Here is a 25951-nt window from a genome sequence, read left to right as displayed (position 1 = left end):
TATGCACGTGTGGTGCTGCATGCTGCGCCGAGCGCGCCAACGTAGGTGGCGGCTGGCTCTGCCTTTTTGTCGTAACTCCTCGCCATGCTTCTGTGCACGCGTGAGGGCCTCTACGCAAGGGTCCAGAGGGGTGTGAGTCTGTAAAGACTCTGCTATCACCAGTGCCTATCCCAGAGCTTCCGCCAAAGTGCACTCCTAGGACAAAGGGTGGCTAGGTGCCATGACATCACCGATGCTAGAGCCATCGCTTTCGACCTCGTCATCCATAAGGTCATGAAAGGAGGCAGGAGCATAGCCCGCCATCCTCATGAATTTGGATATGAGAGGGGGCGGCGTCAGCATCCTTCGAAACCCCACGCGTACGCGTCCACGGGGGACGCGAAGCCGTAGGGGAACCGGTCGCATGGTGGTTGTGGTGAGGACAACGGGGTCCCTCCAGAGAGTCGGCGGAAGGTATTAAACAACGAGTAAAGAACAACATGTATGTTACTCACCGTGGAGTTTGAGCCCAGTATGGGCTCAAGGCGAAGCGCGAGTGTCTCGATGTTGGGGTCATCGAGTGGCCTAGGGCCGGTGGAGAGCGCTCCTCCTCTAGTGGATGCTGGGACGAGTGCCTCTTCGTGGAGGCACAATACGCTAAGCCGGTCGGCGACAAAGTCCAGACTCCCAAAGAGGAAAGTCTGGAGTGGCTGGAAGACAGGAGGAACCCACATCCCAACAGGTGGGAGTGCAGGAAACTCCAGTGAGCCGAAGCGAATTGTATCGCTCGAGCCTGCCATGCCGAAGATGGTGAAGAGGTGGGCCATTTGATGACCAAAAGCGTGAACGCACAGCGTCCTCCCCACAGACGGCGCCAACTGTTGGTGCGAAAAGTGACCAACAAGTAAATATTTATAGTTTTGTCGCGCGTTGTGATCGGATGTGGCCTAGCACTCAATGACATAGGATTTATACTGATTCAAGCAACGTGCCGTACATCCAGTTTTAGTCGGCCGATGACTTTATTCCTAAGCCCAGGTGCTCGAAGTTTGCTGTGGGGTTACAAACGAGTAGGAATGAGAAGGGGGGTGCTAGAGGCCCGGTTAGACTCTAAACCGAATGGGCAAGAGTGATGGGTGCTCTAACGTGCGCTAAGTATTAGAGCGTATGCTCTGTGTAGCTATGGGGTTCTAGAACCGTTGAGCTGTTCGAGTGCTCAGGTTGCCTAGAGCTAGAGAGAACGTCCAGCCTCTTTTCTTTTGAGAACCGAGAGAACATCCCCTAGAGAGGAGAGAGCACATCCCCTTTTATAGTTTGAGGGGATGGCCTTACAAGTCAGAGAAAGAGAGAATGGATACATGTGCTACCTAGTCTTGTTGCCCACGCTGTTGGGTATGAGACGGTCGTCGGCGCCCATAATACTATTTATGTCAGACGCATGTGGTAGGCTCTACCGTGTTCGCCTAGTATGACAAACATCGGCGCCCACAATACTATTTGTACTCTGACACACCTAGAAGGTTGCATAGTGCCCGTCTTGCATGACCTGGTGGCACCGTCCTAAAGGTGCACAGGGCATGGCAGGGTACGGTCCTCGGTATTGCGGTTGACTTGAATGTCTTACCTTATCTGCTTTGCCTGATCCCTGGACCCTCACCGAGCGGGTGTCCCCGGTCGGTTGTCCCCAGTTGGCCCTGACCATGTTGGTCGGGGGAGAATCATGAGCAGAGGTCCGGCGTATCCCCGGTCGAAAAAGAAAGTCAGAGTCAGACTGTGTCCCAACCTTGGCTAGGCCTTCCGGTCGGGTACCGGATTCTTGCCCTGGCCTGTTATTATGTATCTGGCAGGCCCGGGAGGCCCGCGTTGTCGCAGCGCCGTCTACAGGGCTGCATTTTTTTGTAGGGAAGCAGGTCCATTGGGGACCCTGGGTTTATGAACCCAACAGCTGCCCTGATGGCGGTGCACTGCCATAAAAATCCAGAGAATGGGGTATTCGGGCAGATGGTCGGGTGGTCACCGCGACCTTGTCCGGTGCCCCAATGGCTAGTTTTTAGCCGTTGGAAAGTGACCATTGGGAGAGGCACCGCCATGCCCGGTGCCAGGCACCGCCGTGTCCAGTGCCCTTATAGAAAGTTGCTCCAAAGGGGTAATTGCTCTATTTGCTTATGGGCTTATAAATAAAGCTAGTAGTCGTCCTTGGCCACTCTCTTGGCACTTCTAACAGCTGCATACACCCTTTGAGAGCTGAGCACACCACTCCACAAACTTACACATTTGATTTCATCATCTTGAGTGAGATTGGAGAGCCTCTAGTGCATTGCTTAGTGTTCTAGCATCTTGTAGCACTAATTGCGCGATTTGGGCTAGTGGAGATCTTGTTACTCTTGGTGTTTGCCGACACCTAGACGGCCCAATGATTGGTGGATCATCAAGCGGAGAAATGTGATTGTCTCCGGCTCCGATCATTGTGATTATGAGGGGTTCTTGTGCCTTTCCCGGTGGAGCGCCAAAGGTTACTCTAGTGGATTGGGTGTGGCTTGTTTATCCTCATCTTGTGTTGGTTGTGTGGCATCCGGTTACAGGTTAGGCATGTGATGCCTATTAGCGCGTGAACCTCCAAGTGAGTGAATTGCCACAACGGAGACTAGTTTGTCGGCAAGCAAGTGAACCTCAGAGGAAAAATATTGTGTCATTATTGTTCCGTTTGGTATTCATTGGTATTCTTAATTGATCACTTGCCACGTCGGTATATCTCCTTCACTCTACCTTGCATTACTTTTCTAGTTTAGCTAAGCTCTTTAGTATAGTTAGTTTTGAGAGCTAGCTTTCTTGTTTGTGTAGTTTGGTTAGTGAGGCTCTTTAGTTAGTTTTTAAGAGCTCACTAACTCAGTAGTAGTGACCTAGGCTTTGTGTGCTTAGAGACTATAGCAATTAGAATTGTGGTAGGTGGCTTGTATTTTTAGTAGGCTAGTGTAAAACTTGTTTCGCCTCATATTTGTCTAACCACTTGGCTTAGTGTTGTTGTAGATTTTTAATAGGCTATTCACTCTCCTCTAGCCATTGGGACCTTTCACTTCCCCTTTCCTGATCCTCCCCTCATATCTCTGGATCTCTTCCTGCAGATACCACCACCATCCATGCTCAATATGATGGCAAATTGCCTCCTGCCTTGTCTTGCTCCTCCTCCAAACTAATAACAGATCAGCTACCTAGCTTCCTTTCTATCTTTTGCATCATCTGCGTAGCGGTGTAGGCAAGGATGGCAACGGGGCGGTTTCGGGTCGGATATCCGTGGGTTTCGGGTCTTGCGGGTTCGGGTTCGGGGATGATTTCTCACCCACGGTTTTTGGGTTCGGGCCCCGAAACCAATCGGGTTCGGTTTCGGGTTTGGTTTTCCACCCGTGGATATCTAATGGATATCCGAAATAAATCATTTGGAATTAAAACTCATGTTTTATAATATGCTAATAATAACTTATTTACTTATATTATTAAATTTATTTTAAGTTGACTCATGAAAATATTTATTATTTGTTGTCTCTTGTTTATACATGTGAATATGTGTATATATATCATGCATATGTTTATAGAAAGTCATTATTTCTCTTACTATGTTGCCATACAAAGCAGGTTTCGGGTATCCATTCGGGTTTCGGGTATCCGCGGGTTTGGTTTTGGGGACGGATTATCACCCGAATCGATGTTCGGTGCGGTTTTGGGTTTTGATTTCGGGTTTCGGGTTCGGGTGCATAGAGACTCCACCCGATCTGATTCCACCCCGTTGCCATCCCTAGGTGTAGGAGTGGTAGGATCTTGGTTGCTATGTTGCAAGGATCTAGCTAGAAAAGCAACTAGAACGTACATACATGGCAGCCTTACCTCCTCATGTCCCTAATTTTTTTTATGGGAAGAAAAAAAGACATGCCACAAAAGGCAAAAGTTCAAGATAGGAAAATAGATCATGTACACAGCTACTTCCTTCTGAATTTTGTTGCGCCCAGATGTCCAGAAATGGATCTTCGTTGCTGCCTCTTCCTGACAACAGCACCCACTTGCTATGCCTAAATGCCCAAGGCGAAGGACGAACCAGCTAGCTAATCATGCCAATCGAACCAGCTAGAACTCAAATCATGGTCGTGGCCTCGTGGGGATCCAACCAGCGAGCAGAGAGGGGGCAAGCGCAGATGTACCTTGCGAAGCATATCTGACGCACAACTACATGCTAAAACCTAAGAATCAGGATAAAATCACCATAAATCTCGTCACCATGTAGCTAATCCCCATGGCAAAAAAACACGAAGCGGAGCCACGGATCATTCGTTCTCATGCCAAAAATCACACAATCAAATTAAATAAAACATAAACCAAACATGGCGACGAACACAGAGCCCGCATCTATGCTGCACCAAAACCCCGGCGACGAAACCCAAATGAAAAAGACATCGAACCCACGCCATAGAAAACAAATAAACAAGGAATAAGCTCAAACCTCTCATCCAAACACATCACCAATGCAAGAACGAACCCTAACAACAATGATTTACTAGCAAACAAGGGAGCAGAAGCAACCAACTTGGCTAAATCCTAGAAATCGTCAGTCGCCGCCGACGAGAACGAGAGCACCGCGAGGTCACCGCCGACAGGGAACGAGAGCACCACGAGGAAGACGAGACGAAATGAAATGAGAAAGAAAAGAGAAACGAACACTATACATTGAAACGTGACTCCCAAAAACTCAAACAAATGGCTTGTTCGGCTTCTTTTTTCAGTCAGAACAGTGTTTTTCTCTCACAACAATTCAGCCGGAACAATGTTTTTCAGCCAGTTTCAGCCAAGTTTCAGACCAGCGAACGGGGCCAATAGTGCCGACATATGGATTCCACGTGACAGAGACACAAAGAAATAAGAGCACCAGAGACAGATCGAGCGACAGACGGAGCAAAATCGGATGACAGACGCAGCTACACATGCTAAATCCGACGAACAGAAAACCGGTTGCTGGAGTGAGCGAACACAACCGGGCACCGGATATCAATTCTGTACTTTTTTTTATCGGGAGAATGCTGTAGCGGATCACAAATACACCTCCCAAATACGTAGGACCCACATGTCATATTGCAATTTTTATTATTTTGTTTTCTTTTCTCTCTCAAGCACGGTCTCTTCTTCCCCGTCGCTGCCCGCCTCGTCAAAATCCCGCGGCCGCCCCTCCTCCTCGCGCTGCTCTCGGCCGGTCGCCGCCGCCGCTCTATCGCTCTACAACGGCGCGGGCAAGGAGCAAGCAGCCTCTTCGACAGCTTCTGAAATCAGAAGGAAACACAGGAACAACGGGTAATTCGAGGGACGAATCTGCCATCCCGTCTCACTGTTCTCCCCAATCTGAGAGCGTTCCCAGGACCTAGGGTTCGTGAGATCCAGCCCCAGGATGGATCCGAACCCTAGAGCTCCCCTCCTCCTCGCCGTCATCGTCCTCGCGCTCGGCGCATCCGTGGTAAAGGCCTGGCCCGAGCAAAGTTCGGATCTTTGGGTTCAAGGTTTTTTGAATTCAGCTTGTTCACTGGCAAGATTGATGAGGGTCTTCTGCGTGTATCGTGCAGGCGGCGGGCGCCGAGGACGACGCGTCGGGGATCTCTCTGGGCCGGCGCGCCGGGGTGAGAAATCCCGATTACTTCGCGTAGCAAGAACTCTGTCCGATTGAGGATGTCGTTTTGGTGTCAAATTTGTCAATTTTGATGTCTGATTGGCGCTGGTGGTGCCGTTTTTGCAGGGCTTCTTGCACGGCCTGAAGAAGAAGGACGCACTGGTGGAGGGGGATCATGGGGTGGCCCTTGATGAGGTTGGACCGGGGCTGTTCGATGCGCTCTTCGCCAGCCTCTCCATGATACTAGTCAGTGAGGTACTGATTAGTGGTGTGAGCTAGGGAGGATTTGAGTTTGGGAAATGGCGTCTGTGTAGCTGCTGTCCCACTGCATTGCCTTGGCTGTGAGATTTGGATGTGTGGCTGTGCCTTCGATGGTGGTGCCACAGCACGGGCTTAACAAGCTGTTCAAAATTTTCTTCTGTGGTGATGTAGATTGGAGATGAGACCTTTATCATTGCTGCGCTGATGGCGATGCGGCACCCCAAGTCAATTGTGTTGTCTGGTGCGCTATCTGCGCTTTACGTGATGACGGTGAGCTATTTAATTGCTCTTTACCTCTATTAATTCCTGTTGCTTATGTACTACACAATGCAAAATCAACTTGGGAGTATCTCATAAAGGGCGTACCCAGTGCAGAGAGCTGCCAACCCTCGCCTATGCAATGCGAGGAGACCGCGACTCGTTGGGAGTATCTCATACAAGTTAGAATTAAAAGGATGCATTTTCTAATGCCACTTATGTCGTAACTAGTTTGATCTACTTGTTTCTTTTATACCCTTGGTATATAACAATGTCTAGGTTCAGATATAAATCTATCTGATGCTCAGTATAGAGGTTTGCATTGTCCATATCTTAATGGCAATATTGGTATGTTCCATTTAACTTTGGTGCTTGTGCTAGTATTTAGTTTCATGTATGCCAACTCCTAGTTTTTATTAGTCTACGCTGTTGCCACAAAGTATTTTGATTCTCTATGCTGCTTACATATTTCGTTTCCCCCCCACAAGGTATTATCAACTGGACTTGGTAGAATAGTGCCCAACTTGATATCAAGGAAGCACACTAATAGTGCTGCTACAGGTACTTAAGTTCTTTTAGTGTTGAATGTTTTTCATATCGTCATGTTGGCAGTTATATTGTATATTACTGATGTAAGCATTATGCAAGTTTTGTGTTATCTGGGGTGAGAAAAAGAAGATTATACTTCCCCCAAATTATATGGAAAGAACGGTGATACTCTTGCATTAACATGCACAACTCAATTCATTCAAGATCCTGCCTGAAAAAAAAAATCCTTGATCCTTGAGTTGATCATTTCCCTTAATATTATTGTGATGATAAATAAATTCTTAGCACTCGAACTTAAGACAGGCTATTTGCATGGTTTTTAAGTCGTCGCCTAGTTATCGCCTAGGCGTCCAGGCACTCAAAAAACCTGGGCGTCCTCCACGACCAAAAATCAGAAAAATGAGAGAGCAGGGGAGGGGGAAGAGAGGAAGAACTGGAGGAGGACCAGGCAAGGCTAAGCAACCATCTCTGCTCCCATTCCCATCGGCTCTGGTTCTTGTGGGCATTGTAGCTTTCTTCACCAGCCACCTTCTGTGACATTGGAGATCTGAGAGGGGCTTTAGAAGGGGCAGCAGCAGGGGATCATGCACAGGGGGTCTAGAAGGGGGGGTGGCAACAGCAGTGGGGAAGGGGAGGGGAGATCTAGAAGGGGGCGTGACTACGTGAGGAAGGGGAGGGGAGATTTGGAAGGGGGCGGCACCAGCAGTGGACATGAGAGTGGGATCGGGAGGGAGAAGAGGCACCGGAAGAAGAGCAGTGGCTGTGCTAGATGCTTCACGATAGTTGGGGGAGGACCTCAAGTAGGTCACGCAACATGTCAGGAAGGCTTTATGGGCTGGCTGCTGGGCTGGGCCTTTTTTGTGCCTTGTCCTTTTTTTATTTTTTTCATTTTCCTTTTTATCCCCTCTCCGTGCTGCTGCTTTGAAGTTTCTTATAAATCATATGGCATCGCCTTGCCTCGCCTTATGATCGCCTAGGCATCGCCTAGTCGACTCAAATGAGTGGCTCGCCACGTCTCGCCTTACAGCCTTAAAAACCATGGCTATTGTTCCACTTGTGTGGAGATGTTGAATTGTTTTATTTGAACTGAAAATGTACTGAGACACGCTAATGATTGATGTTAAAAACAGTATTAAATATTTGAAACACCGATCATTAGTTTGACTCTAAACGCTTTGCAGCTTGAGTGATTTTCACACATCAGGGCATGGGCATGGGGTTTAGGATAGACTGGGACTCCTAGTAGCTGGAATTGCCATGTTTGCATTTGAAATAATTTGGCACACTGATATGTCCTTGCCATTGCTCATGAGTGACCTCTCAAATTTGTTTACCTGCCAGTTTTGTACTTGTTTTTTGGACTGCGGTTGCTGTATATTGCTTGGAAATCTGACCCGAAGGGATCCCAGAAGAAGGAAATGGAAGAAGTACGTGTCCTTTTTCCAATATAGCCGTTGCTTATGCATAGCGCAGCTCATTTGTTTTATTGTATACCATGTTCTTGTTCTGAACATGGGGGGCTTGGAAAATGTCCATTATTGTTTTGGTGTTTGGTTCTACTTGCTAGTCCACTACATCCTTGTTTACCTGCTGTTTTGGACACTTTGCCATCTACTAATATCAATATCATGTGGATACTCTTAAATAATTTTGTGTATGGTCTAAGTACTGGAAGGTTGAATGTCTGCATTCTAGAATGAGAAGCAAAAGAGAGACTGAGGGAGGCAGTTCAATGTACTAAAATAGAAACCATCATTGGTTATCTTGTGGAATCTTGAAGTACAAGTTCACTTATGTTTAAAAGAAAACATTATTGAGCCTACCATTAATCACTCAAAAGTAAGAGCATGATACCTGTACTCTGTAAAACTAGCAGCTGTATGAACTGAGGTGCAGGCTTACAAACTATAGGTTAAAGCTATTGATGAAAATAAGGTCATGTAAAAGGTCCATTAATTTGCAGAACTGGAAAACTATATGCTTATACCTTGCTTTTAAACTTCAATGTATGCTCACAAAAGTGCTACAGATCTTTTGATGTACTTTTAGTTATGAATTAATGACATATATGCATGTGTGAGCAGGTAGAAGAGAAGCTTGAGTCAGGTCAAGGAAAATCAACCATCCGTAGGTTCTTTGCAAGATTTTGTACACCAATCTTTTTGGAGGTTAGTTTGTTACCTTATGGAAGTTTGTCAGATGCTTTTGTTGCTTCTGTATAAGTCAGTCCACAAATGTATTCTGTACCTGTGATATGTGACTCATTATGAGACAACCTTGGGCTTAACATTTTAACTCTTTATCCTGGTTGCAGGCTTTCATATTAACCTTCTTAGCTGAATAGGGTGACCGAAGCCAAATAGCAACAATTGCGGTAGGATACTGCTCCACTTACTGAAATTCTTTGATGTATCTAACATTGTATTTTTCATCGAGGGCTGTGATACTATAGGAACTTGAACATTCATGAGCAAAAATCTGTATCTCACAAAGTTTCTTTACTTCTGTTATCACCATGCAGCTGGCAACACACAAGAATGCAATTGGAGTTGCAGTCGGAGCATCATTGGGGCACACAGTGTGCACATCTCTTGCTGTGGTAGGAGGGAGCATGTTGGCATCAAAGATTTCGCAGCGAACAGTAGCGACAATTGGAGGTGTTCTCTTCTTAGGGTTTTCTGTTTCATCCTACTTCTACCCTCCGTTGTGATGAAAAGGTACTAGCAGCTACTTCCACTTGGATGGTAGTCTTGAACTATTTCATGTCCTGCTGTATGAAACATAGTAACTTCCCGTAGGTTGCTGATCAAAACAAAGATGATGAAGTAGCCCAAATCATTCTAGCACGCCTCGAGTTGTGGGCTCCATGTAATGTACAGACACATTCCTGACAACAATGTCCTCTGCCATGCTGCCTTCAGTCCTTATGTAGAAGCTGTCTCATTGAGAGCATGGCCAATTTTTTATTGCTTGTATCCAAAGTATAACTTATGTATACGCTGCTCCAATCTCTTCACCAAGAAAAATAATTCCCTATCATTGTTTGCTTGTCTCTAATATTACATTTTCGTCTCTTAGCTTTGTTTCTAGATGGCTGAAAGGTGCTAAAATCATAGGCTTCATCTGGGTCCTCTTTGGTCAAAGATTCAGTTCTTGCTTCCAGGCTTCTTGAACAAAAGAGCTTATTGTCGAATTAAGCGATGTATGCCACTTCTGTAGTGGACAGCTTGACCAAACAAGGTGTAATCTTGCCTAGCAGAAATTATTAGCATCCCAGCCCAGGACGTTCTGTACGGGCGGCACAGAAGCAGATGTGATTGAATGCCATGTTTGTCCTGGTAGTTACATTCGCCCCATTTTGTCATGCGTATTGTGTACTGGTGGTCACCGTGGTCCTTTGCTATCGGCAGTGTCAGGGCATGAATGCACTTGCCATTATGTTGGATTCAAGTCATTGCAATCTTATGTTGATTTATCTTCTTCGTTCGTGAGTTGGTGCTTGATAACAGCAATTCTTTTGTCGCTGTCATATACTCCAGGTGCTTATCTGAAGATAAGATGGTTTAGTTTGCACTACGCGTTTAAGGTGTGTTGACAAGGTCATATCTAAGCACCGGTTTATGTATAGAGTTTAACTTTTATGTGTTTTAATGATCTAGCAGTCTTCTCTTTCGCAAGTACTCACGCCTAAGCACTATGCATTGTACATGGCGTAACACCAGTACAAAACTCTTTGCGTTGTGTGACTGGCAAATCTTCACTGTACGAACCGCCCAAGATAGACGTGTCCATTGCATTTTAACTTTGGGACAATGCCGGTATACTCGCCCTCTTCCATTACAAATAAATAATAATATTTTTTTTCTATGGACAGCGCTACCCACCGCATTGTATGCGGATAGAGTCCCGCATGCACGCCTGTTCTTCCTCACCACCTTCTTCCTCGTCCTGCCAGCCTCGTTCTTCCTCGCTCTATCCGGCTTTGGCCGTGCTACCCCCACCGCCTCCTGATCAAGCGACGCGCACCCTCGCCCCCGCCTCCACCACCTCACACCGCCCTGGTGCCTACCAGCCCGCCGCCGGCGGTAGGGGCGGCCGCGGAGCTCCGGTGAGACACTGAGACCTACCGCCGGTGGCGACCTCCTTCCCCTCCCCCTCCCCCCTGCCTCCTCCCGCATGCGGCCATGGTGAACTCCAGCGAGCTTTGCCGAAGTCCGGCCATGGCGCCCGCGCCCCGACCTGGCCTAGCCACTGATGCCGCTGCCGTCGCCAGCTCCCCAAAACCGCCCGCCGGCCACCCCCACTGCCTGGCCCCCCAGCCGGCCCCTTCTATACCCGCCGGAGTTGGAGAAGAAGGGGGCGGCGCGGCTCACCAGAACCCTAGGCACCGCCGGAGTTGGAGAAGGCGCGGGCCGGCGCGTGGCGTGGCGAGTGCGCAAGCGCGGTCGATGCGGCTCGGACGCGTTGGGGAAGAAGGCCCATCGAACGACCACATCCCCGGCCCCGCATCCGACGGCGGAGTGTGCACGCCGAGACTTCTGAGCGTGCGCGCTCGGAAGTTAGCATTCCCGTTTTTCTATAGGAGAGGGATCTTCCAGCCATAGAGAACTGACCTTTTTCTATACCAGAGCCAGCCTAAAATTTGGGCTTGGCCATTAAACCATGCTAGTCCCTCTTTTTCTTTTAAAATTGTACTAAAATGTAGGAAAAGCATTACGAAGTACTTGACCCGTTTTAAATTCTAAATCGTTTCGACTCTGTATAAATTTTTGTTACACATCTAGATACTGGATACATAATAAAAGCTATATATATCTAGAAAAACCAAAATGACTTATAATTTAGAATGGTGGGAGAACAATGTAATCATCAAATTTTCTTACTGTATACAATCAATTTGTACAAAATCAATGTCGTATTAAAAGATTGTGAAATATGAATATTTTGATATAATTATCATACACTAAATATGCTATATGATTTGATAGTAAAAATCTATAGAGTTTGACTATCTCTAATCATAATGCGATGTGTACGAAGGAACAGAGGGAGTATGGTATTCTCCTAATTTTGCCGAGGACAAATTTTGGCTTCGGGACACCAATAAATAAAACCCTATAATTTGCCATTAGGTAGCAAGACCACTTCAAATTTTGCCTGTAATAATAACTGAAAAATATATGACTATAGTGGCGGATGAGTGTGCCAAGGGATGGGGGTTCATCTGCCCTTTTTTCTCCTCTTATTCATCGCCCACCTCTTTCCCTTCTTTCTGTCTTCTTTTGGTTTTCTCCTTAATCTCCTTCATCCATGGTAAAGGGATTATAGAAAAAGCTCTCCTTTTCTCCTTCATCCATGGCCTGGCCTACACTACACAGGACTGCTGGAGCCCCGGCTGACCCGGAGGTGGATTTGGCCCTCCGTATAAGCTGTTGTTACTCAATGTCCCTCGAAGACATTGCAAAATTCATCATAGAACATCGCTTGAACAGCAGACACAAAATTCAGACGACTGAAGTATAGGAAAAGTGAAAAACAAAACAAAATAAAAAAGAATAAAATAAAAAGAAGGAGGTCCCCGTCGCTACATACACGCTGATACATACTACAGGTCATCAGCTACACAGTTGAGAAAATTAAAGCTTGAGCTTAGCTTAACTGCCAAGACAATCAAGTCATAATTGTAACTATTTCCTTGGAAACAAAATTGTAATATCCTTTTTGGCTAGTGTACGTGCCACCTGAAATCTTGTTATAGGAAACCACATGGGTTGACCTAACTGTTGAAGGAAGAACGAGTGTGTTATAATGAAGGTCAGTGGCCTATATCGGGGCGCAAAAACATCAATGGCAAGCGCGAATTCCGATGCTATGATTCACCTTGGAAAAGCGGATCTGCCAATTTTCTTGCACATACATATATACTGCATACTAATTTGGGCTCTTTTAATATTGTATTGGCTCATCTGACAAAATTCATGCAACAGAGAGACAAGGCCAAAGTGCCAACACAGATTTGGGTATACTACTTGATAGGAGCAGCGAGGGAACGAAATATATTCACAGCTGAACACTACATAACACAACATTGACCCGTATAACCACCATACTACTTGATAGGTGTTGTTAACCCGGCGGCCGCCGTACTGGACACCGAGCAGAGAGACTTGCAAGGACGGCAAGATCTGCACCCGTGAAAACCAACTCAAGGCCGCAGCTACCTCCATTCATCCATCCATCCGTATAACCACCATAACCACCTCCATTGTTTGACTACCTTCCCTTGCACTCCACACCTCTCCTTTTCTCTTCTCTCACTACATAACACTGCGACTCTGAGCGACCAAACTCAGGCACTACTCACAATCACAACACTAGCTAGCTTGCTCGCTCCTGCCTCGCCCTCAGCAAGCATGACACCGATCAGCGAGCAGCAACCCAACGAGGAGCCTGAAACACAATCTTCACCAAGCCGTAATTCTCCAGTTCCAAGTAAGTACATATGCCCTTATCTTGCGCATGTATATAAGGAATCCTTCCTATGAACAAACTTTTGGATATGAAGATTTGTAGCATCGGCTAATTGACAAGTGGGTTCCACATAAAGAGTAAATTTGTATGTAAATTAGCAATAGTCACCAAAGATTTTCTATCTTTGTATTGGTTGTTGTTGTTGTTGTTGTTGTTGTTGTTATTATTATTATTATTATTATTATTATTATTATATATATATATATGTATATATATATATATGTACATATATATTAGTTTCACCCCTTTATTTCTTGATTGACAGATGAGGTACCGGTAATCAGGGATGCGGAGAATGCCAACCAGGAGCAACAACAACAGGCTGCAAGGCGGGAGCGGGACTTCCTCGCGGGGATTAGGAAGCTCTTCAAGAGCTTCAAGAACCTCTCCCATATCTTCGAGATATACAAGGACGAGGATGAGAAGGAGGACGATGATGACACAAGTATTGAGATCGGGCTTCCAACGGATGTGCAGCACGTGGTGCACATAGGCCTGGACGGATCCACCAACTTGTCAAACCTAAGGGGCCTAGAGGGGGCCAGGGAGCTGTTCTCCCTCTCCAACCTCACCACCCTCGAGCAGTTTGAGCTCGCCATGGCCTCGCTGGCTGCTAGTGGCAAAGAGCGAAATGGGTTTTTAGATAGAGTTCCCCCTAACTAATTATATTATTAGGATGCACATAGTGTTTGTGAATTAAGATGATGGTTCTTTTCACGAGGGTTTTCGTGTATTTTTCTTTTTTTTCTTCAAAAAATGTTTGGATCCGTGTCTTGTTAGTTTTTTTTTTTGAAATGGAGCTGGAGAATATTTCTTTTCCTTTTCCTAGCTCGTTCGTTGTGCCCCTACTCATTGTATTCTTGAACAACTGATATGAGCGAGTGCCCTAGAAATTTTGGACATGTTTCACAGAATTTTGGAAATAGAACAAGCGCTAATAAAGATACAACATATTGAAAACATAACTGCTGTGTGGAAGAATCCCGATTTTATATAGTTTACATAATAGTTTATTGGAGAGCACAAAAATGATTATTCATGTTCACTAGGTGTCTGATACGGGTCTACTGGAGAGCACATAATTTAACGAGCCTAAGTTAAAATTCCAATTCTACTGATTTGCCTTTCGCAGTGGAAAATATTAATGTATTTTAGATATTTATTATAGAGACTAATATTTGTGTCATCTTACTACTACTATTTATTCAGACCAAAATATTAATATATGTGAAGTTTTGACCCTAATTTAAGCCCCATTTGTTTTGGTTGTAATTGTTTGACATGTTCAAACAGCTAGGTTTATACAATATTAAATTATAACAATATATATAATATCATGATTTAGTGATCCAACGTCCTATCTTCCCTATCTTGAAGAGCCCTTCTAAATTTAATCCCTTGTTCATTGTTGTATATGGCTATCCTAAACATTTATGTATTCACCATCAGATTGTTCGCCATGATAGTTCTCTAGATATCTACCTCTTTTTATTTTAAACATGCCATGTAAGTAATCTGAGCCACGATTTTTCATTGACCTTGTCTTTCTTCCAGAGCACCAATCTCCCCCTATTGATACATGACCCAAATAGACTCAACCTATGTTGGATTTAATTGGATGGATTAGTTTGGAGTTGGACACGTCCATTATGATGAAACCAATACACATCGGATTGGTTTGGATACCAGAACCTAGATATCCATAAATCCATTGGGGCCACAGGTGTAGGTTCAAGACGATCAGCTAATCGGCTCCGCGTTCGTGTCGCTCGCCCTTGCGAGGATATGATAGCTGGGAACTCGAGTTCTCGTCTACCGATCACCTCCTGTCACTCGCGCGCAAGGACATACGCCTTTCACTCACCATGGCCGTGCATCCCGTCGTTCCTGACCAGAGGCCTGGTGGTAGAGGATTGTGATGCTCGGAAGAAGTCATGGTGTCCTCTAACGATAGAACCACCAAGGATGCCTAGACAACAAGCATGGTCAGTGTAGTCGTCTCGTCTTCCGCCAAGGTGGCGGAGAAATTGTCGTCGTGGCATGAGCCCGTGTCCTGCCACTCGCCAAACACGATGACGTCCGGCGGAAGGAAGACCAAGGGAGGCGTGTTCAAGCTGCCCCTCAGCACATGGATTGATGGACATCGACATAGAAGCAGAGTAGAGCGTGATGCAGCAACATATCATAGACATGTAAGTGAAGATTGAAGAGGACACACCAATTCAGCGACTCTCTAGCTAAGATGTAGCTGAGGCCGCAACACCAGCATTATCACATTCAGAAGGAAGAGAAGCCCGTCATGTTGCCGCACGGTCTGACCAACTAACGTTGAAATTATTTGGATGAATGGATTGGATTTGGGTCAACACGATGTTGGATTGGATAGGTGGCTTCATTGAGTTGGATATCTTTTGGGTTGGTTTGATTGGATATGGATGATGTGGAAGTGGTGGGAGGGGTGTTCGATGCTTTTGCAGTCAGCGTGGGAGGGACACATGGCAATATGGTCCTACGTGGAGAGGTGCTAGTATATGGTAGGAAAGTAGCCGTGACTAGAAAAAAATTACACACGAAGTAGATAAGGGGGGATGACCATTATATTACCCATATATGAGGGTAGAGGAAGTGATTTAAGATGCCATCAAATATAAGATTTGATTAAAGAGAGCTTTGGATGTTGTTTTGTTACTCTATAAACCTTAAAAACTATAGGAGGTTGGATCAGGGAACTCTTGAAGGTCCCTCGATTGTGAAAATCAAACAAACAAAAGTGGACACTGTATTGCATGGAAATTACCTACCATGTCACTGGTTATGATCTCTCTCACCCTGTTTTGTATTGCACATGTAGAACTTTGAATAGTATGTATAGTTAGGAGGAGGAGTCGTGATAGGGATGGCAATAGTGCAGATTCGAGTTGGGTGCGTAAAGAAAATGGCATCTAGCAAGGGCCAATAGTTGATTTTAGTGGTTGATTAACAAAATAACCATTTGGACTAATAATGTTTCTTACTATACAAGAGTTCAAATGGATGTAAAGTTGGCTTGGACAAAAGGCAACGTGAAGATCATAGTGATCAACACCCGAAGCAAGACATTAGATGCTACCAAAGACCTACAAGTCATGCAAGAAGTCCAAGTTACCAAGTGGAAGAAGATGTCTGAGTGCAAAGACGTTAAGAAATAGAGTTAATTGCATGCTCATGCATCAGACATGCCTAGTGTTAAATGCCGGAGAACAGGTGTTAGGTTGTTCTGCACATGTTCTTAGGAACCACCGGAAATCACTGGTGGCTACGGCTAGGGAGCACCAGAGAAATGTGTGCATCAGTGAAGTGTCTGCCGAGAGGAGAAGGCATGTGACTAAAGGGAGTGAGCATTGGAGAAATGGATGGCTCACTCGAGAGTCTAGGGAGAGAAAATAGGATCATTGGAAAAGAAAGCGACAACTAGTTTGGAGAGGACGAAATATAAGTGGGAGAAGGATGCCGGTCCAAATGGTTATGGAAGAGTTGGGCTAGTTTGAACTAACCCAACAAGGCATTTTTTTTGAAAAAAAAAGTTTCCTTCTTTTTTTCCACGGTGTTACACTTTGCTTGTTTTCTTGGAGCGTGAGAGATGATGTTTGCTCGTTGCCACTTTGATGGCTTCATGGGCAATATGTTGTGGTGGTGGTTGTCATCTTGTTACTTCTATCGTGAGAGTGATTACGGCCTTTCTAAAAAGAATCTATATTCGGCCATATTCCCTCGGTCCCTCCACTCCCACGACTGCTGGTAATGCGTTCTCTGCCACGTGTTATCGTGCTCAGAAGTTTTTTTTTTTTTCCAGAAATGCTATACAACATACATGTGTTTTAAGGGAAAAAACACATGGATTTTTTCTCTCTTTTTTCACCGGTGATCACCGACTCCGGCAAGCTCGCCCCTCAGGTTCCGCCACGCCATCCTGTCGGAGCTACAGGCGCAATGATTCCCGGCCTGGCCTCAGTTCCGATGTGTACGCGGCACAGTGCAGTGACGGATCCGGCTCGGCCTAGCTTCAGTTCCGATGTGTACGTGGCACAGTGCAGTGACGGATTCGGCTCCAGGTACCTCCTCCTCTGCGATTTGTGATTTGTCTTTCCATAGAAAAAAATTGTTTCTTGTGATCTGTGGATCTGTGATCTTGTGATTGTTTGGAGGTAGAAGGCTGAAGGTAGAAAGAGGATGGAGGCTGTTGGATCTTAATTCTATGGTGAAAAAAATTCATACGTTAAAACTGCATAAAATACATAGTTATTGGGTAGACAGACTTTTTTTTTTGAGTAACTGCTCACAAGTATCCCATAGTGAAGAAGCAATTTCTGCTAGGCTTAGCGGCCCGGCCCATCTTAGCTGCTACGCTGAGCCGGCCCAACTCCGCTAATCCGCATGCTGCTCGTGTCGCGCGTGTCGGCGACGGCGTGTGCTCATGGCTTCCAATGGCGCCCCGCCACCTCAGCCTCGCCACGTACTTCCCTCGCTTGCCCACGGCCGTCTCGGCGTCTCCGACCCGCCACGCTCTATTGCACCAACTGACATCCTGGGCACCCGGGCCCAGTATCCAGTCTGTGTCGACCCGACCTTCTTTTCATTCCCGTCTCGGGTCCGTTCCGTCTCCGCCACCGGGACCCCGACGCGCGAGGGAACACAGCCACTCGCCGACGAGCCCCCGGCGCGCGCGCGCGAGCGAGAGGGGAGGAGGACCTTTCGTTCGTGAAAAGGACCGGAGGGCGGAGGGAAAGTGAAGGAGGGGGATCGGAGATGAACGTGTTCCGGCTGGCGGGGGACATGACCCACCTGCTCAGCGTGGTGGTGCTGCTCCTCAAGATCCACACCATCAAGTCGTGCGCAGGTACGCCCTTCTCTTCCCCTCTCCGCCCCACTGGGATCAGGGCTAGGAACCGAAACGAATTGCGCTGCCATTTTCTCCGGATTTTAGCGATCGAGTCTTCTGGGACCGCACCGGAGATCTCGATCTCGAGGGGAGCAGGTGGCTGCGGTGGTGTACGCAATGCGGCGTTCGCACTGCGTGCCTCCCGCTGATCCCGTCTTTCCCCCATTGTGAACGGCAAGGAATTTGTTGTGTAGGTAGGAAACGAGGAAACGTGATAAGGGGAAGACCTTGCGGCTGCTCTTCTCAAATTTGTGGAGGCTCATCGGTTAGGCTGCAGGTTACTGGTCCTCAATCCTCATATGCAATCTGCAGCTAACTGTGTTCACCGCTCGGCTATCTATGTTAGGATCTTCGGCTGTGTGCCATAGTTTTTTGTGCCCTTCAATGCCCGTCACGTATAGCTTGACTTAGAGAATTGTCTGCAAACAAGCAGAGGAAGACTACCTTTTTTGACCATTTCATTGCCAACTAGTACTGCGGCTATGCATATAGCGCTATGAGGCTGAAAATATGTGCGGATTTTGACACCATGAAACTCATCCATTTTTTGGCCCTCAATGCTCATAGTTATAGGGTGTACTATAATGCCGATGCTCGAGGGAGCAGAGAGTTAACCTTATTAGGAAGAATGCTGCTGTATGCCCTGTATCATTTCTGACAGTGATTATGGAAGGCTCAATCACCCACCTGTTTGGGCACGCCTCTCTCAGTCAGCATAAACTTGATGTCGATCCATTGTGTGTATTCGGCTACTCTAGTAATTATTACCTAACATCATGTTAATGTTTAGCAAGCTTCTATTGCTATATGGTTCGATGGGTCTCTAAGATTCACATGACACTTTCTTGCAGGCATATCTCTGAAGACGCAGGAGCTTTATGCAGTTGTTTTTGCAGCCCGCTATCTGGACCTGTTTGTTCATTTTGTGTCTCTGTATAACACTGTCATGAAGCTGGTCTTCTTGGCAAGTTCTTTCTCGATAGTTTGGTACATGAAGCGGCATAAGATTGTGCGGAGGACCTATGACAAGGATCATGACACCTTTCGCCATTACGTTTTAGTGTTGCCTTGTCTTCTTCTGGCTCTCCTCATTAATGAGAAGTTTACTTTTAGAGAGGTCAGTGTTTTCATCTTCCTATCTTCCACATTTCTAGCTAATTGCTTATGCAAATCTAGTGGCTATTCAAGTCTGTCAGCCCAGTTACCATTCTAGAGTATGTACTGACATTTGATCTTTGGTTGTTGCCTAATTGGAGCCATTGTTTTTAGATGTGATGGAAATCTGCTTGCATCCAATCTTGTTGATTTTCTCCTTTTTTTTTAAGGAAACAGGAGGAGCAAGCCCCTCCTGATTAGTATATAATCTTGTTGGAATTTCACTTCTGAAATTGTGCAGTTCTGATCGTTTTTGTCATTTTCCGGAGCAGGTGATGTGGGCATTCTCCATTTATTTGGAAGCTGTCGCGATATTTCCACAACTTGTTTTGCTACAGCGGACAAGGAATATTGACAACCTGACTGGCCAATATGTCTTCTTCTTGGGGTAAGATCTATATATGGCGTTTACTGAAAATGCATAAAAACAGAAAATGTATTTGCCTAGAAACAATGCACAGGACTGTTCAACAAAAGTTTTGTATGAACAATATTTGATCGGCATTGCCTATATAGTGAAATAGGCAACAGGGATGAATTTTCTTATTCCGCCTTCTGATATTTGATATATCATGCTAGGATCAGTCATCTCCTTTTGGGCCTTAATTTGTCTTCTTTACTTTATACGCTATTCCTAAAACAGATTCTCTTGGTTATGATGCAGTGCCTACCGCGTGCTTTATATCCTTAACTGGATTTACCGATACTTCACTGAGCCCCATTTTGTCCACTGGATAAGTATGAATTCCTTGTGCCATCCATTTTTATTCCTCGAATGTGCAGGGGAGATGCGCATCATTTCATTAAATAAGATGTGACATCCATTTGCACTCCCCATTATGTTAGATGTAACCATTATTCATGCACCCATTTTCTTTTTGTTTTTCTCAACCCAGGTTGGGTGGCAGGAATAGTGCAAACTCTGTTGTATGCTGACTTCTTCTATTATTACATAATGAGGTAACTATAAGTTCCTTTGGCTAACCTAGATATCTTTTTTTTACGAATGTTCCTTTCATTGAAAATGTTCTCCAAACAATGGTGCAGCTGGAAGAACAATGTGAAGCTAGAGCTGCCAGCTTAAGGTTGCTGCTCCTGTCCAAGATAGAGTAGGGTAATACTCGGTAATACATCAGATAGGCAGACCCCATACACAGCATGAGCATCGCTAAAGCCCACTGGGTTATGAAATGCATTTTGGTTCCATGGCTTGTATCGCCATGTATCTTTCTGCTATGGTTGGAAGAAGAGGAAAGTTAGGCTCACCTTGTAACTTTTTACAATAAGCTGCGTAAGATCAGCACCAGAAGGTTGTGAATTGTGATCGCCTTTAGGGAATTTCGTGCTGATGTAGCCCTTTCAGCAAGTGATTCTCATACAATATAATCTCAGACTGGAATCAGTAATTGTTTGGAATCCTTGGTGGCCGGGCATCTGAAAACTAAAGCTCGAATATAAGGTGTGATAGATTGGTTACACTAGACTAAACCTCCATTATATTAGGACATATGTAGCACAATCTAAGCTAGTATAAATGCATATTTAAGTGTTTGGTATTGTCTTGCATATATATAAGAATATCAGATGCATTTGTTAAGATTGTGTTGGTTGCTACTTGCTAGTATAATCTATATTCCAACAGAGGAGAGACTAGGAGATTTCATTTTTGTAGTTCTCAATGGTTTATGTATACCTGCATTTTCCAATACCATAAAAAATCTTGCTTACTAGCTAATGCAAGAAAATATTCATTACAAATCGCATCTTCGTTAGAATCGTGAAAACCCCTAAGAAAAACATACCTAGGGGTTCTCAAAATATTTGAAATGAAGCATATCCATAGTGCCTTTACAGATGTACATTGTCACAAAAGTTAGACATGCAAACTCATTTTGTAAATTTCAAATAAAATTAATAAAATTCTGGTGCATATGAATTTGTCTTATAGTGTATATGCACCCAAAATTTATTATTTTCATATATTTTTTTAAATGCGTTGGAATCTCAATTTTATGACAATGTACTATATAGATGTACTGTGGATCTGCATTGTTTCAAGTTACTCAGAAACTCGTAATTATGTTTTTATAGGGTTTTCACGATTCCATCGAAGACGTAGTTTGTACTCAATATTTCCCTAGCTAATGCAACCTTATTGTGTTATGAGGAATGTGCAAGCCTCCATAAAGGTCTTGGCGGGCAACCAAACACGAGTAAATTGCATTGCGCAAGTTTAGATACGTTATAAGAGCAACTCCAAGAAATTAACTAAAAATATATTACAAATTTCTTGTTTTAGCTGATCTCTAAAATAACCCTTCCCCTAAAAAAACTCAACTAATCTAACAGTCTCTCTAAACATTTCCACTCTCCATATTCAAACCTGCCACATCACCTAGTTTTATTAGATCCATCACATCACTTAGGAGTTTCTTCGCTGTTGTGCACTTCGCGACCTGGGCACATCAAACTGGTTCCATGCTTCTTGGCCTCCTGTGACCAGCCGTCTAGGCTCCAATCAACCATGCCAACCTGCAACTAGCTGTCTGGCTGACAGGAAAGGCATCGGAGCCATCTGTTACCCGCCCCAACCATCGGAACCCTGACTTCCTTGACAAGATGGTGTTGACAACCTAGAAAAATCCAACGCCCCAGAGAAACACCGAAAAGAATACAAGAGATGTTCACAACCTAGAAAAATCAAAGAACCAAGATGGAACCAAGCCCGGACACAAGTTGGCGAAGGAATGAAGCGAAGAAGAGAGGTGTAGGGGCGTCGGACCCTGCCTAGGGCAGGCGTCGGACCTTTGGACGTGAGTCTGACGGTGCGAAGCCACAGCCACCCAAGGCATCGAAGGGGCGTCGGACCGTGGCAGCAGGAAGCGCCGGACTGGATGCAACACTGTTCATGCGCAAGGAAAGGAACAAAGCGGAGTCGGACCCTGCTTGAACGCCAGCGTCGGACCGCAACAGGCCAAGTCCCACGGTTCCAGGAGGGAAACAGAGACCGCCCGAGAGCGTTGTTGGGCATCGGACTCAGTCCGTGGCTGGGCCTCCACGCCGAATTTTTTTACTATTCGGACATTTTTTGGAAAGTTTCTCATAAATAGACCCCTGACGGAAAGAATTTCGGAAATGGACCCTTGGCTTGGCGTCAGAGTGACTAGCGCCGAGGTCCTGGGCACGGGGAAATGGCCTGCCAGGGGGCTCGGCGCCAGAGTGAATGGCGCCGAGCCACCAGCATTTAACCCAACCCACCCTTCTTCCCCGAGCGTTCTTCCTCTTCTTTCTCCTCCCTCTCGGGTTTTTCTCTCCCCACATCACCCTACCCCACGAATCGACATATTGGACCTTGAAAATCTTGATTTGATTCGTAGATCTTCGAGAGCAAGGTATACTCGCTCACCTCCTTGTTTTTTCGCATCGATTCGGTATATATTAGTCGGATTTTTGAACCTAAGAATCGTCATCACTTAGGGTTTCATTGTATCCCTCAATATATGTATTATACAACCGTAGGTTGATTCCAAGGCGTGGAAAAAACTAGCAAACCAAGCCGCATGTAGTTATGTTATGGGTTCATTGTTGAGGATGAAATGAGAAACACTAGGTTTATGGTTTAATGTTAACTGCTTTGGGTTCTTAGAACGAAATTGGTTGTATTGTACTTATGGTTATCATTGATATTTATTTGTGATGTTTTGATTTATGTTTGTTAAATTACATCCGTTTTGTTAGATGCAAGAAATATTTCGGGAGGAGTTTTGGCGAAAACGGGGTCGACCTCGAGAATTATACCCCGACGCGTCTAGCAAAGATGCTCCCGTCCCTCCTGACCTTCCTGTCCCTAACTGTGACTGTGGTTTGCCGGCCCATGTTTTTCAATCGAAACATCCGGACACAGCCTCGCGTTGCTTCTACACATGTAGTCGGTTTAATGTAAGAAATTGTTTGTACTATCCTTTTTCTTTATTTGTTTAAGTATGGTACTAATATTTTGTTGAAATCTCGTTGTGTAGGACTATGAGAGGTGCTTTTTCTTTCAGTGGATCGATGGTGCAGACAAGTTTGATCATAGGTACATCTTTTTCGATGATTGGTTTAGAGGCAGACATCCACGTGAGCACTTCAAGCGGTGGGTTCCACCCCCCTAACCCTCCGACAATGACGGCTAAGGAGAAGCACCTAGCCGTAGTTAAACGACTCGAGGAACCTCCTCTGTGCGATTGCGGAGATCGAGCTGTGATAAACCCTGAGAATACATTGGAGTTTGTGTGTCCAAACAAGCATGAAGTAAGTGCAAAGTATATGTGTTAAAATCTTGAGCTATATGTGTTCATGTACTAATGTCTCATTATTTAGGTGTATTCAATGGCGAAGTGTCGTTTCAAGGAGTGGTTGTATGGTCCTAAGAACCAATAGCCGGAAGAACCACAGAGGGTTAAGGAAAAGAAGAAAGAACGGGTAATCTACAAAGCACCTCCTGTCATGTGCGAATGTGGTGTAAAATCCAACTATGGCCTAGTCCCTTCGGAGCTTGGAATTGGCCATTATTGCAGCCATATGATTGAGTATGATGAGGTTCGTTATTTTTCTGGTAAACATGAAATTGTATTTTGTTTGTTTTGCTAAGACATATGATATAATATTTCTTTTGAACAGAGCACTAGGAAATGCAGTTGGGAATGTTATGATGGTCAAGCTAAGTTCTTGGATGAACTGAAGAAGAGGCAACTAATTGCACGGAAGAGGGGATATGGACCTGACTACGTCAACCTATTCGTTAAACATCACAAAGAAAAGATACGTGAGTTTGCTAGACAGCGTGGTATTTATAACCCGATCGATGTTGGGCTAAATAAATGGGGATTGGAGAGGCGGATGACGTTAGAGGAGGAGAGAGCAAGGAATGAGGCAAGGGAAGAGACAAGAGTACAGATGCAAGTCTTGAACGAGCATGTTGCTACATTATGTGCCAGTGAGTGCTTGAAAACCTTTTTTTTATTGCCTGGTTTTAAATGTAATATAATCGCGTTGCTAACTGATTGCATTTTATACATGAAGGGATTGGTTGCAGCGGGAAACATGCTGCAGAGGTGGCTCGTGCAAGGTATGAGGAGAAGAAGTTAGATGTCCATAGATCACGAGCTGGTCGCACCGTTCAATCACCGATTGTGTTGTGTGATGACAGAGACGAGGATGAAGACGACACTGGCAGACTGAGTGAGCTCATTGCTCTAGCAGAGGCGGACATATCGGCATAGGAGGTTGAGGACGACACTGGCAGACTGAGCGAGCTCATAGCTCTAGCAGATGTGGGCATTCAGGCACAGGAGGCTGACGACGACACTGGCAGACTAAGTGAGCTCATTGCTCTAGCACAGGTAGGCTTATAGGCAGAGGAGGATGACGACGCGATCTTCACTCAGGCCACAGCGACCGCGGATGAAGCGGAGGCCGCTTACTACAAGCGACAGGCAGGTCAAAGCAACGTAGTTGAGCCTAGCCACAACAACATGGTTGTAGTAGAGGACTGGTACTCGGATGATGAGTTGCTTACTCAGTACGTTTCAGACTAAGGATTTGGAAGTGCTTTTGCCCCTATGTCTACTGTCGGCACGTAGTTGTAGTATTAATATGTTGTGTAATGTGGCATAGTATCAAACTTTTCATTATGTGGTTGTTTTCATTATCAATGGTCTTAATATTCCGCTTAATGATACAGACATATTTAAATTTGAACACGTGCTGCAAAAACACTTAACGACGTACGACATTATAGAAATCAACACACAAAACACATTAAATGGCATGTAACTACATGTACCGAACCTAGGTACAGAGTTTTCTTTGACTAAACCTAACATGCCTTAGGTAATTAAACCATGCTTTAGGTAATTAAATCTAACATGCCTTAGGTAATTAAACCTGGGTACATGTGAAAAAGATAAAGTCATCCTAGTAGTGTGGCCACATAGCAAATTGTGTTGCACCTTCTCCATAGTAGCCTCCCGTTGTTGTTGGTGGTGGTGGCGGGGGTGACGGGGGAGGCCCCTTCTTCTTGTGGTTGGGGCAGGTGCAATATGAATCATTGTAGAGTGCCTCCTGTGAATCGGCACCATTGTTGTTGTCGTCCTGTTCGTCGTCCTTGTAACCGCTGCTAACTTCCCTTTCTAGATCGAAGATATGGTCCTGTAGGTAGTAGATGTACTCCGCATGCGGATAAATAGGTCGAGGATCGACCCACCTACTGAACCCACCGTTTTCTTCGGTTAAGGAAGACTACAATAAGTATGTCGTGTAAGTGATATACAAGACAAACATATTGAAGAAACAAATAGTAATAGCAATTACCCATGCTCGCGGGCATTTAAAGAAACGATGACCTCCATCTATTCCCTCGGTGAACATCTACACTAGGCAGTCCTCACCATGCATGCATTTTGGCCACTCTTCTTTCCTTTCATCGTATCCTCTCAGTGGTGCCTCTTTGGTGAAATCACTTTTGCTCTCAACTGGGAACCTCTTATAAAGAGCTTCCTCAAAGAAAACGGGACCAAGAGGACCCTCCCACCCCAGGTAGTTTCCTTCTCCTTTTCTCTCCCTCTAGACGACCCTCCAGACATTGGTACTGTAATGAAAGCAAATGCTGAGGAGTG

General features: G+C 45.3%; 2 protein-coding genes and 1 pseudogene across 2 annotated transcripts; all 3 read left to right on the top strand.

Moving 5' to 3' along the window:
• The first annotated feature begins 5107 nt into the window (after nt 1-5107).
• Nucleotides 5108-9736, top strand: LOC136482074 (GDT1-like protein 3; annotated as a pseudogene).
• A 3335-nt stretch (nt 9737-13071) lies between these two features.
• LOC136482073 (uncharacterized) lies at nt 13072-13911 on the top strand. The gene is made up of 2 exons (XM_066479323.1): nt 13072-13180; nt 13485-13911. Exons 1-2 carry the CDS (start codon nt 13102-13104, stop codon nt 13880-13882), a joined length of 477 nt encoding a protein of 158 aa, XP_066335420.1. The 5' UTR covers nt 13072-13101; the 3' UTR covers nt 13883-13911.
• Nucleotides 13912-17801: 3890 nt separating this feature from the next.
• Nucleotides 17802-20794, top strand: LOC136482072 (ER lumen protein-retaining receptor). The gene is made up of 6 exons (XM_066479322.1): nt 17802-18095; nt 18989-19254; nt 19565-19680; nt 19957-20030; nt 20189-20252; nt 20340-20794. The coding sequence occupies exons 1-6, from the start codon at nt 18005-18007 to the stop codon at nt 20374-20376; spliced, it is 648 nt and encodes a 215-aa protein (XP_066335419.1). The 5' UTR covers nt 17802-18004; the 3' UTR covers nt 20377-20794.
• The last annotated feature ends 5157 nt before the right edge of the window (nt 20795-25951 follow it).

The sequence above is a fragment of the Miscanthus floridulus genome, chromosome 9, assembly GCF_019320115.1.
Source record: "Miscanthus floridulus cultivar M001 chromosome 9, ASM1932011v1, whole genome shotgun sequence".
Classification (NCBI taxonomy): Eukaryota; Viridiplantae; Streptophyta; class Magnoliopsida; order Poales; family Poaceae; genus Miscanthus; species Miscanthus floridulus.
Note: the sequence above shows the minus strand (reverse complement) of the source record. Positions and strands in the feature narration are given on the sequence as shown.

Bases quoted from the DNA above. Each gene is read 5' to 3' on its own strand.
- LOC136482073 (XM_066479323.1), top strand. From the start codon at position 13,102: ATGACACCGATCAGCGAGCAGCAACCCAACGAGGAGCCTGAAACACAA. The intron at 13,181-13,484 runs GTAAGTACATAT...CTTGATTGACAG, and splicing joins CCGTAATTCTCCAGTTCCAA to ATGAGGTACCGGTAATCAGG.
- LOC136482072 (XM_066479322.1), top strand. From the start codon at position 18,005: ATGAACGTGTTCCGGCTGGCGGGGGACATGACCCACCTGCTCAGCGTG. The intron at 18,096-18,988 runs GTACGCCCTTCT...ACTTTCTTGCAG, and splicing joins CACCATCAAGTCGTGCGCAG to GCATATCTCTGAAGACGCAG. The intron at 19,255-19,564 runs GTCAGTGTTTTC...TTTCCGGAGCAG, and splicing joins AGAAGTTTACTTTTAGAGAG to GTGATGTGGGCATTCTCCAT.